Here is a 13,019-nt window from a genome sequence, read left to right on the forward strand (position 1 = left end):
CGACGCGGGGTTCGTACGCTGTCCAAAAGATATGAAAAAATAGTGGCCAGCGATGGACAATACTTTGAATCATAAATGTATACTAGTTTTTTACAATAAAGCTTCAAATTTCAGAAAAAAACGGCGGAAGCAAAGTACACCTAATATTTATTTTTATAATTCGAAAACTAAGCTTCGGATAACATTTTACAAAGAAAAATATCGTCTCAGAATTCCTCTAGGATTGACATTTCAAAAACAAGAAGTTATTTTAAATCACTCTGTATATTATATGTGGTATTAAACTTTTACAAAAATGGAACTAAAAGAAAATGAAGAAACATTATAATTTTTTTATTGTTTTTTTTTTGCTCCATGGTTGATATTTCTTCTCATTTCTGCGAATTTTTGTACGTACAATAACTTTCAACTCACGCCTCAAATTCTTGAACTCATCATTTGAAGCAACTTCTACATTGAAAAATTTCATAGCCTCTGAAAATATATTTTTCAATCAAATATAAAGCAAAAAAGTTAATAAAAGTCCACACAAAGGTTGATTGTGAAACACATTAAATCCGCAAATTGATCACGTGACGTTGAACAGCTCAAACGTTTCGGTCGTTATTCTGATCTTCCTTTATAGAAATTGAAAAAAAAAATAAAGCACAAATATTAAACGGCTACGCTTCATACCTCAACAATAACAAGATTAATTATTAAAGCAGTCTTTTTATCCTTTCGGTATTTTATATATTTAATCGTTTGTAGCTGTATAATACATGTGCATTTTTATTATTTTTAAAATTTCTATTGAAAAGAATTGGAATTACGAACGAAATGTTTAATTGATTTTTCGGGGGGTCCGATGCCTTATTTGGTTTTTAATATGTTTATTAACTATGAATTTAATGTGTTAATCAATCATCATATCTTGCGTGGGCTTATTTGCTTTTTTTTATTCCATGTTTGATTATGCATCTGAGAATTTATTAATTTATTTAGTACATATTTTTCAATTTACTCATAGCATAAAGGACACTAATTATTTAGATGATTTATATACATACCATTAAATCGTACATCATCATTCTCAAAAAAGAGAGTATCTTTATATCCAAACATGCTATTTATACGATTATTATTTTCAGATTGTTCGACAATTTGTTCATCCAAATCAAATATTTCATTCTCATCTTCGTTATCAAATGAATCATGTTTAAACATATTATTCGCACTAAAATGAAATCTATACTTTCCATCTATATTATTATTTTTCGTCATAGATACGTTAAAATTCTCGATATTGCAGTTCTGGGCATCACGATCATCGACATCTGAAAATATAAAAGTAAAAATTTACTAAAATAACATAATAAAAATATAAATATATTTAATCTTGGAATGAGGGGTCTTGAAATAAGATATAATTTTGGAATAAGAATATAAAAATATAAATACATTTTATCTTGGAATAAAAATATAAATACATTATATTTTGGAATAAATACTTGTATCGTTTTCTCTCCCGCATGCTTTTAGTAAGCTAAATTCTTTGTTTTGTCTTAAGCTTTCTATCAAGGTATCAGATACAGTGTAATAAATATCTTTTGATACTTTTATGGGTACAGGTTCTTCAATTTTTGTTTTTTCACACTTCTTTTTCTTGGTACATTCCTTCTTTGTCTCTGACTCTGTAGATGTTATTTCATATTCAGAATGTTTTTTTTCGGACGGATCATACCGTATTATCAACCTTTCCCTGTGTACATAAATGTTGTTATTATTGTATATCAATAATTCAATTATTGCCTGGAAACTTTGTACTTCTTTATATTCTTACTTAGATATTTTAATTTTTTGACTTTTTATTGTAAGAGGTGCTCCCAAAACACTTTCTAAAATATCTAGTTCTCTCTTTTTCTCTTTTTGCAAATCACATTTAACATCAGCAGCAATAACTTTAGTTTTATTTTGATAATCATTTTCTACGAAGCGTTCATCCAAAGTAAATCGTGTATCATGACCTAGAGTAACCTGTTATAATAAACATATTGTATTAATAAAAATAAATATTTTCTTACTTTACGTCAACGATTTACAAATATTTGACCAAATTAATGGAAATTTTAATGTTTTTTACTTTTATAAAATAATCTCAATAGACTTCACAATTTATGCAGGAAAAAACATGTAACCGCGATGCGTCGCGTTCCGGATCACTCGCCGGTTCGGGTTCGTAGGAGGCGGAATAATTTTAGAAACAGTGATTTAATAATTGAACTGAATTATACATTTTAGAATCAGTTAAATGTTGTATATTTAATTCCGATGTTGGGTGTCGACACCGTTGGTTTTTGTCGGTACAATAGGCTAGAGGCCTTGTTTAGGCGATAGCTTGCGAGAGGCTATGCGCAGTGCGCGGGATGCGGACGATGTTATTGTCGCGTCGAGAGTTTGTCTGTTGACGCTTTCAGCCGTTCGCCTCTTTAATACTGGTTTACAGTTTCTTTCGGTTATTTTGCTGCTCTTCGATGCAGCCCGGTTTATGCCGTCGGTCGGTTGCTGTTGCAGCTGAGCTGCGTGCGGTGTATCGCCCCGATGGCGATACTTCAGATCTCCTATCACGGAGATGCAATGCGGTTTCGTGTAATGCAGTGCGGAAGTCCGCCTGTGTACGTGGAACCTTAGTTATCAGTTCTGCCTTTATTATTGACAAGATTGGCTCGTTCTAACCCGATCGCGGATGCGGTAAAGACGGTGCTGCGGGACGCGCCTATGCGTCGCGGTAACGGTATGATTCTGATCTCGCTTCCGGAGATCGGTTCGGTGAATATCGCGGAGGTCGACTCGTGTCCCTGCGAGTCGATGACGATGTGATCCTGACGCGGATCCTTAAGACGTAGTATCGAAGCTGCGCTGCAACGGAGCGCGACTTCGCGTATACGGTGATGAGTTCGCACGCGGCGACTCGATATCGATGTGATCTCGCTCGCGCTAAGGTGACGGCGAGATCTGGTTTGCGGTATGAAGATTGCGTTTAAGCGCCCTTCCGGTGTGTTGATTCTAGGCCCTTCGGCGGCCGTGGAATCTGACGGATAACGGTAGTTTATCAGTGTCGGCGTCACGAATCCGCGAGCAGAAATCTGCCAGAAACGGTACAGAGAACAATGTCGATGTCACGAATCCGTGGATCGACGGCGGAGTAGTTGCTGTCGCGAATCCGCGAAGTAACCTGCCAGGAACAGTGTTTGCGGATCTCTCTCGAGAGCGGATGATCGGAGTTTAATTCTCTCGGAAGAGCTGCAGATCGGATCTGACCTCAATTACAGATTCTCGGCGTTTTATATCTTGCGAATCACGCTTGATTCGCTGTTTACCGCGGTTGTTTGGCGGTCGCGTTCTTTACCGTAAGGACGGTTTGTCCTCTCGCGTTTTTCAGTCGCGTTATTATGCGCTTTTCCGTGACGATATTTTAGATCGTTACAAACACTTCAAGATTAACGTTACCAAGTTGCTATTTATTTTAATTCATAAGAATATCTTTTATTCTATACACACTCTTCAAAGTATTTAAGTTAAATCTAACATATTTTTGAATAAATAAGAGCTCAAGATATTGGAACTCACAGATATTGGAGTAGATATTTTGAACCAATTATTGGAAGGATAATAATATTTAACAGTGTCAAATATTATTTTTTGCAATTATAATTTAGAATTTTAAAAAATGGGTAATCTCTCTTGGTTTAATTAAGGGGATTAATTAATATTAATATTAAAAATTGGGATTTAAGATTGGTATGACGTGAAAAGTTGATTCACTGCATACGTTATAAAGACTGGAAAACCTATCCAATGTGTGCATGAACTTTGTTAATCATTATTATCTTATCAATATTTGATTTAAAATATTTGCTCCAATATCAGCACTAAGCTTTCATTTATCCAAAGATATTATATTAAATACTTTTTATATTCAATTACATTTCTATTGATCTACATGAAACATTATTTGCACTAATAGATACTATTCCATTACCAGCAGATTGTAAGAGTTACAGAGGAAAGTATATCGGAAGCCGGAGTTTGCTGGGCTGGGACTCGAACCCGGGTCTTTCGCTTGCCGGGCGACTGCTCTAAACCACTGAGCTACCCAGGCTCCCGCTCCAACACACTTTCTCTCGTCTTCTTATATTGATGTTATTGTCAAGATGCCGCGTGTTACCTCAGTTCGGCTTACATTTTACAGTTCGGCCAGCCTGACATCACATTCGTTCCGAATGTGCTTTTAATTACTTTAAACTTTACGTGTGTCTAATATCCGCTCACCGGCCAGTGTCCCCTATTCTATAAATCTAAACCATAACTGAGAACACCCCTGGATCTTGCGCGATATTTTTTTGACAACACTAAACACTAATCCAAACTTAACGCGTGCCTAATATCCGCTCACCGGCTAGTGCCCCCTTATCTATAAACTTTAAACCATAACTGAAACACCCCTGAGTCTTGCGCGATATTTTCAACGACGCCAACATTAAACACAATTCAAATGGCAGTTCCGAATCGATCAATCCCGAACTCTGACGAGGAAACACGATGAGTACGCTAACCCCACTTCTGAATTGTAGGAGTCGGAGAGAAAAATATATTGGAAGCCGGAGTTTGCTGGGCCGGGACTCGAACCCGGGTCTTTCGCTTGCCGGGCGACTGCTCTAAACCACTGAGCTACCCAGGCTCCCGCTCCAACACATTCTCTCTCGTCTTCTTATATTGATGTTATTGTCAAGATGCTGCGTGTTACATCCTACAAAATATTACAGATTTAAATTTGAGTTTTGATCTATTTTTTAATAATCATGTTCAAACGATTACTTAATCAAAGTTTAAAATATTTGATTTTTATTCAACATTATCTAAGCACTTCAAAATTGTGAGCATTTTAAGAGTACTATACATGGTACTTTTGTATAAAATTATCATATACAGTATTGTGTCTTATTTGATATTTTAGGCTTTCGCGGTATCCATGCATATTAGACATGACATAACAAATCCAAAATATGACAGACAACAAATTTCCCACCACCAATACTCCTGCCAATCCCCCCACATTCCTGTTTCTTCCCTCCTCACCCCTCTATACCAACCATTATATAAAGGAAGACCTCTCAGGAGCAACTCGGCATCATTCTTCCCTGATGACCCTCTATCTTCTTTTAAGGGATTGCAAGTAATTATCTTTTTAATTAATTATTGTGTTTAATTGGCAATTAATATTCAATTGAAGACAATTTAATCGACAATTAATTTCAGTGAATTAAATCGAAAACCATTCGATTAATGATTCGTTTCAACGAATTCAATTAAAGATTGTTTAATTGATAATTGATATGAGCAAATTCAATCGATTCAATCGAAGATTACTTGGTGATAATTGATGTGTTCAGTACTCTTCTCAACGCGGGTCCTATTTAATTACTCAGATAGCACGATGAATTCTTTAAGTGTTCCTAAAGTTTTCTCCTTTCTTGAATTATACTTCCTTAGGAATTCGTGGAAGAATACTATAAGAATGATTTAGGAAGTTACATGCACCATGATTGAAATTCCTCAGAACTTCTTAGAGTATTTGTATAGAATTACTTCAACTCAAAAAGATTTCTTCGGATTTAATAAATTTTATTGTAACCATACGAAAGATCAGAAACTTTGGCCGAGAGTGCTTGTGTGTATCTGTAGATGTCCACTTTTAATGCCATATGAGATGAAAAACATCAAACTCGGCTGGGATCGAACTCGGGTCTTCCCGCTTGCCAAACAACCGCTCTTTCCATTGAGCTATTTAAAACTTCATGTTTGTGACATCTATATACCTACTAGTGAAAAATGATTCGTTGATTGACGTCAAAATAATATCAAATTGACGTCGGTTTGACGATTTCAACGTCTATTTGGTGTTATTTTGACGTCAATCAACAAATCATTTTTCGCTGGATACATACTGTTCTAACTGAGCTTCAAAGTAAGTAAAGCGTACTTTCAAATATGTAATTCAAAATCCAAGAATAAATGTCTTTCAAATAATGCGATTGAGTTTGTTAAAACTATATATGGATTTTAGAAACATGAATACAAACTTAAGGATAAAATATATTTCGTATAAATCTATTTATTATTGATACAAATGAAAATTTTATATATGAAAAGTTATTTTAACACCAATTCCCTTTCTTTGTCCTATTATATAAAACTATATAATTAATTCCACAAAATATAAATAACTGTGAATAACAATAAATTAATATATGTAAATATGTAAATTAATTATTATACACTCACTGGCATGTACTGAATATAGGTGAAAAAAGTAGTTGCTACAAACAAAATATTTGTAAGGGCTAAGGCAGATAAACGAGACGTAAGTGTCGTAGTCGTAGACTAAAGGCAGAGAAAAATGTAAAAGTCATGAGAGGCTATTAGCCTCACGTTTATGTTTTTTTGTCTTACTTTACGTCTATGATTACGACGCTTACGTCTCATTTTCTGCTTTAGTCCTAATTCCTCACGAATTCTCAAAGTGTTCTAGGAATTAAGTTGCGAAGTATTCGCTATAATGAAGTCCTAAGGAATATTTCAAGACGAACTTACTGTGGTTAATTCTTCAAGAATTCTTCGGGTATTCATTTTTCTAGTTCTATATCTATTCTTTAAAATGAATTCTTTAGGAACTTCTGTTCATCTTTGTGCTATCTGGGTATCGATTAGAGATGGGACATTGAACAGAAATAATCGATTATAAGCTATAATCGGTATCGGTATCGCTCATCTCTAGTATCGACATTTTCCACAATGCCACAATGCTATGAGAATGAATATTATCCACAAAATCAATTGTATAATCTTAAGTAATCGAACACTCTTAAGTAATCGTTAATTAAATTTGCTAAGTTAAATTAATATTTAATTGAACAATCTTTGATTTCTTTCGCTTATATAAAATATCAATAAAATAAGTTTTAATTGAATTTATTGTAATTAATTAAACATTCTTCTATTTATTTTGTTAAAATCAATCGTTAATTATTGAAAAATATTTGTTTTAATCAATTATTAAGTTGAGAAAAATGTAATTAACATTTTCACAACTCTTTCTCTTATCTCATCGCTCCGCGCACAACCTACAAACTGCTCGAGACACAGGAGCATATAACTTGTAACCACATGGTTTCTAATAGTTTTCTACTATTAAAAACGTGCCGAGTTCTGTTTTATACTTTGGTTTCTATATTATGACTGCTGCTATATAATGGCTGATGTGCAACATCACTTTTTGAAAATAGTATAAATAAGTACATGTTAGTTGTCATATATCTGTCAGCTTATTTTATATTAGCTTAATTTAGAAAAGATATTAGCTTACTTTAGAAAAGATAAGAATTTAATAGATTTCTCTTTTATATTCGAAATTCTCAATTGTGCCATTTGCTGTTGTAATATTTTAAAATGGTTTATGAACTTATAGTATACTTCCTAGAAATTTTAGATACTTTACTGCTTTCCATGTTGAGAAACATAGAAGGTCGTATAGAAATTTTATCATATTAGTGAACTAAGTACATACTAAGTATACTGAGTAATTTAGTATGGTAAACTTCTATAATGGCCATATCTTTTAAGTACTTATGCAACTTATACAACTTTTGTCATAATTTATAATTAATCTTATATTTCTTATTTATTTTTCTTTCTTCATCCTTACATTGCTATATTTCTATTCATTATATAAGAGGTTTTTCTCTCATAAGTAAATGATACTTAAATGATTAATATTATTATCACACATTGGCTCAAAGTACCATCACTAATATATTTATATCATACCAAATAAACATAGAAAATATCTTTAACTTCTATTTAATAAATTTATTTTGATGTGTAGCTTCTTAAGAAAGATAAAATCTTTTGTCTTTATATGACTATATAAAGGACGAATAAAATGGATTGATTTTTACTTAAAAAATGTAATGTAAGTTATACATATAATTTCAAATTTTTTGGGTCCCTGAATATGATTGTAGCATTTTTATCTGTTTAAAACAATGGAAAAATGACTAAAATTTGTCTTAAAGGAGTTAAAAGTTACTTTTAATAATAATTCAGTTAGTGAGGAAAGGCACTTTTAATAGTAATTCAGTTAGTTCCAATTATTTAATTACTTGTATTATAGTTTAGTTTTATAACTTTTTTTCATTAAAAATCTAAGAAACACTTCAAAATAAAACACTTTAGAAATGCTAAATCTAATATAATAAAGTTAATATGATAAAAAAATTAAGAAAGATAATTTCTTACTTAAAGAATTTTAAAAGTCTCTCATTAAATATGCATAAATCTGTATACATTCTGGAGTTTTAAGGATGTTAAAATGCTAATAGTGATTTTCCATAGCACTTTAGAAGTTGTACTGAAAAAACTAAAAGGAAATTTAGTATTTCTAAAGTATCTAATATGTTGAGGTATTTCTTTAATTTTCTATGAAAAATGTTATGAAACTAAACTATGATACAATTAATTAAATAATTGGAACAAAATCATCACTAATCAAATTATTACTAAATATAATTTATTTCGACTCTTTTAAGATAAATTTTGACTACTCTCACAGATTTAGGCAAATAAAAATGCTAACATCATATTCAATGAATCAATATGTTAATATAAATATATTATATTGAAGATTAACTCGTTTCATTTTAGTTCACTCTGGAGTTCTTGACCAAGAACTGCTTAGTAAACTATTAGTAAATATTCATGAAACTTACTTTAAATTACTTAGTAAATATTCATGAAAAAATTTAAAACAACTCCTACACAGCAGCCAAAAAAATACATATCTATATATGACACTGACCTTTTCATATTTTCTAGTGTTGAATGTATTCTTATCCCATAGAGGATCTTCATTATTATCATTGCTGTCATCTTCAAATAAATTTACCTTTTCTTTTTCTCTTGGTTTTGAATCTTGTTGCTCACCAAAGTTATTGTCAAAGATAATTTTTTTATTGTTTGTAATATTATACTATAAAGATAACATTTATATAAATAAAAATTAGTAAGTTATGATATTGTCAATATATAATTACAAAATTAATCCACTTACTAAGTTAGCCAGTGCTTTCTGTATAATCTGTTCTCTTTTTTGAAATATCTGTTTTTTTTCCTTTAAGGATTGCAGGCGCTTCCATTCAGCTACATCAATCACACTCATATTCAAGGTTATGACTGGGAAAAAAAGATCAATTAACGAAATCTGAGTCTAAATAAAGATGTATTTTTATCGTGCTAATATAAATTTTTGTTTTTTTAATTTAACTGCGCTGAAACGTCACTCGAGTACTCTCCCTCTCTTTTTACCTCACTCTTGTAATTCACTCACTCCAACGCAACGGGTACATCTGGATAACGTTTCCGAACGCAGCCCAGGAATACACACGTGCACACGCGTTATACATGCTTTCCTCTCTCTCTCTCTCTCTCTCTCTCTCTCTCTCTCTCTCTCTTTCTCCCTCTTAAACCAGCGGCACACGATGCTTATTTTCGGCCGGTATTCATAGGCTTGGTTTACATCGTACAATTGATACGCGTACTAAATAGTAACTTTCTATTAGATAATCTTAATATCGATGTATATAAATAACGATATTTTAAGCTGGTATAATACTCATTAACAAAACATATTGTATTGATTGAATACGTCGCCGTTGATATGCATTGTCGATATTAATAGCATATTCGACTGGCTCTGGATTAACCCACTTTGGATTATTCAGCCTACGTTTATTGGTTGAACAAGTACTTATAAGCTTTATGATTGGCTAGTAGAGACTAATGACGTCATTAATCGCTCTCGGAGCGATTAACCCAGGGTCAGTCGAACACGCTATAAGATTATCTAATAGAAAGTTACTATTTAGTACACGTATCAAGTGCACAATGTAAACAAGCCATAGGCTGCGTTTCTTTTGGGCGTTTTAAGTGCTTATAAGCGTCACTTTATCTTTCTTCCGTATCTAATGAGCGATAAAGATAGAATGGCGCTTACAGCGCATGAGTGTCCAAAAGGAACGCAGTCATATGATTTGTAGAATCATATGACTGCGTTCCTTTTCGCCGGGGAATTCCGCCGGGGAAATCCGCGCGATAGCCAATCAATATGTTGTTTTTCCATAAGAGCTAGAAGGTTATTACGGAAAGCAGCATATTGATTGGCTATTGCACGAACTTCCGCCGCGTGGCAAGCATTACCGCGTCCTGTGTGCAGGAGACATTAGGGTATATTGATGACAAAACAAGATAGATTTAAAATCTATTTTAATAATGTTAGTATAGTTTATTGTAATTAAAAGATATAATGCAAGAACATTTATATAAACTTAAAACAATAAATTATTATAGTACAGAAAAATTTCAAATTCTTTTTACCTATCAATGAATATGCTACGACAATGTTTTCAAAAAATGTGGGATCTTTATATGATGTTCCCGTGGAGGTTGGAAGTTATCCTCATCATCTTCATCAGATGGGTCATCAAAGAATATTTCCCATATTTCTAGTACATCCATTTTTTATCTAAGAATGTTTAGTTGAAATGAGTATTAAAGTATCAAAGAAATAACCCAAATAATGTTAATAAATACTAACATTAAGAAACGTTTGTAGAATTACATACAATTTAAAACAAACTGTGCAAACAAATCTATCTTGTTCTGTCATCAATATACCCTAATGGCATAATTTATTGTGGACTTGCATATGCACGAGTCATGTAAAAACAATACTTGCAAATAGGTTAAAACAGTATGACTTTTTTACTTTAGGATAATATTTGAAAAATATAATATATATTTTAATGATTATAAAACCCAGATAGCCAAACCTGTGCGAGCAGATTTTACGCAGAGTCTGTCAACAGTATCTGTTGACAGAATGGCAACAGACTGCACACAGAAACTGTTTTAGCAGTCTCTGACGATAGACTGACGACAGACTGCGCGCAGAGCCTATCGACAGATTCTGACGACAGACTGACGGCAGATTACGCACAAATTCTGTTTCCTAGATAGGCTATTTAATTCTATTAAGGGCTATATGTACGTTATTAAATGGGGCAGTTTCACATACACACTATGTAAAACTGCTGCAGAGAAGTCAAGATAATTATATTGTGCAATAATTGTACACATATACACAATAAAAAACAATGTTTATATTTTAAAATTGTATTACACATTTTTTATAAAAAACAACATTTTTTATAAAAAACAACATTTTTTATAAAAAATAGAGAAATAACGAGTACAAGTATAGAATAGTACAACGGTTAAATGGCCATTTAAAGGCGTACACATGTCATTCCTGGTAAAAATTGTTCTCATAATTTTTCATACAATTTCTCATCTTATTATTTTTTTAAATGTTGTTATGTCATTAAATCCGATTTAACCGTCATGCAATAAGTATTGAAGGCAGCAGCACCGAATAAAATATTAGTCTCGCTATGTAAATAACTTTTACAGAATTTTTTTGATGGTTTATTTAAAAATATATCATGCTTCGATTTTGATAAAACTTAATACAATCTGAACGGGACGATCGACCAAATTAATTCGCACATGTAAAAGTACAGTATTTTATTAACATGATAGAAAAATGTCATTATCTGCTGTTTTATTGCAGTAATTTTCTATACATTCCTTGGTAGAAAATTAATTTCGAATTATCGTACCAGTCTTTCTTACATTATTTATACGCTAAACGGTTTCGTCTATATTTTGCGGCTTAAAAGGCGAACAAACTATAATATTTTTCTTCCTTAAACTTTAAATTGGCAATACAAAGCGCTTTTTATCAAGTGAGGAATTGGCGTAGTGTCTAAGGCGACGGATTATCCAAAAGATGTCTTCAGTTCAAGTTCGAATCTCACTAGAGAAAATATTAAAAATTATGAAAAAATAATGTAGAAAAATTTTTTTTGTCATAGTATTTTATGAGTATTTATGAGAAAGCGCTTATTCTATGAGTAATTATGAAAAATTATGAGAAAATTTAATTGAAGAACCTACGAAACGACAAGATCTGCGCGCAATTTGCAGCCAATCTGCCGTCATAGTCTGTCGATAGGTTAGGGTCGCAGACCCTGTCAACAGTCTGGCGGCAGATTGGAGACGCAGATGTCTATGGATCTGTCGACAGATCCTGCTCGGATTCGACAGATCCTGTCGACAGTCTGCGCGCAGATTGCTTACTGGGATCGAGATATATAAAATATTATAGATGTACAGTGGCGATTATAAGTGAAGTTCGAAGACGACATATAGCTGCTGCAATTGCAGCAATGTATTTATTAAAAACGAAAAAAATACAAGACGAAAAAGTTAATCAATTTAATATAAATAAATAAGATACAAAGAGTAGCCTATAGGTTATAACCTATAGGCTACTCTTTGTATCTTATTTATTTATATTAAATTGATTAACTTTTTCGTCTTGTATTTTTTTCGTTTTTAATAAATACATTGCTGCAATTGCAGCAATGTATTTATTAAAAACGAAAAAAATACAAGACGAAAAAGTTAATCAATTTAATATAAATAAATAAGATACAAAGAGTAGCCTATAGGTTATAACCTATAGGCTACTCTTTGTATCTTATTTATTTATATTAAATTGATTAACTTTTTCGTCTTGTATTTTTTTCGTTTTTAATAAATACATTGCTGCAATTGCAGCAATGTATTTATTAAAAACGAAAAAAATACAAGACGAAAAAGTTAATCAATTTAATATAAATAAATAAGATACAAAGAGTAGCCTATAGGTTATAACCTATATAAATATGCTGACCATATATAATATATCCCCAGTAAGCAATCTGCGCGCAGACTGACATCAGACTGTCGACAGGATCTGCCGAATCCGAGCAGGATCTGTCGACAGATCCATAGACATCTGCGTCCCCAATCTGGCGCCA

General features: G+C 32.3%; 1 protein-coding gene and 1 non-coding gene across 3 annotated transcripts; both read right to left on the reverse strand.

Moving 5' to 3' along the window:
* Positions 1 to 245: 245 nt before the first annotated feature.
* Positions 246 to 9,528, reverse strand: LOC116850319 (nucleolar protein 8-like). Of its 2 annotated transcripts, XM_032828449.1 has the most exons (7): positions 9,403 to 9,528; positions 9,149 to 9,270; positions 8,897 to 9,067; positions 1,823 to 2,016; positions 1,491 to 1,741; positions 1,050 to 1,316; positions 246 to 474 (listed from the first exon to the last, which is right to left on the reverse strand). In XM_032828449.1, the coding sequence occupies exons 2-7, from the start codon at positions 9,254 to 9,256 to the stop codon at positions 323 to 325; spliced, it is 1,143 nt and encodes a 380-aa protein (XP_032684340.1). In that variant the 5' UTR covers positions 9,257 to 9,270; positions 9,403 to 9,528; the 3' UTR covers positions 246 to 322. The 2 variants fall into 2 exon arrangements, with proteins under 2 accessions (XP_032684340.1, XP_032684342.1); XM_032828451.1 differs by lacking the exon at positions 9,403 to 9,528 and having other exon boundaries at positions 9,149 to 9,396.
* On the reverse strand, positions 4,649 to 4,720 carry Trnaa-ggc. The gene has a single exon. It is a non-coding gene; the product is annotated as a tRNA-Ala (tRNA).
* Positions 9,529 to 13,019: the final 3,491 nt, after the last annotated feature.

Source organism: Odontomachus brunneus, unplaced genomic scaffold (genome assembly GCF_010583005.1).
Source record: "Odontomachus brunneus isolate Ranch 3 - 2012 unplaced genomic scaffold, Obru_v1 Obru_scaffold_142, whole genome shotgun sequence".
NCBI classification, from domain to species: Eukaryota; Metazoa; Arthropoda; class Insecta; order Hymenoptera; family Formicidae; genus Odontomachus; species Odontomachus brunneus.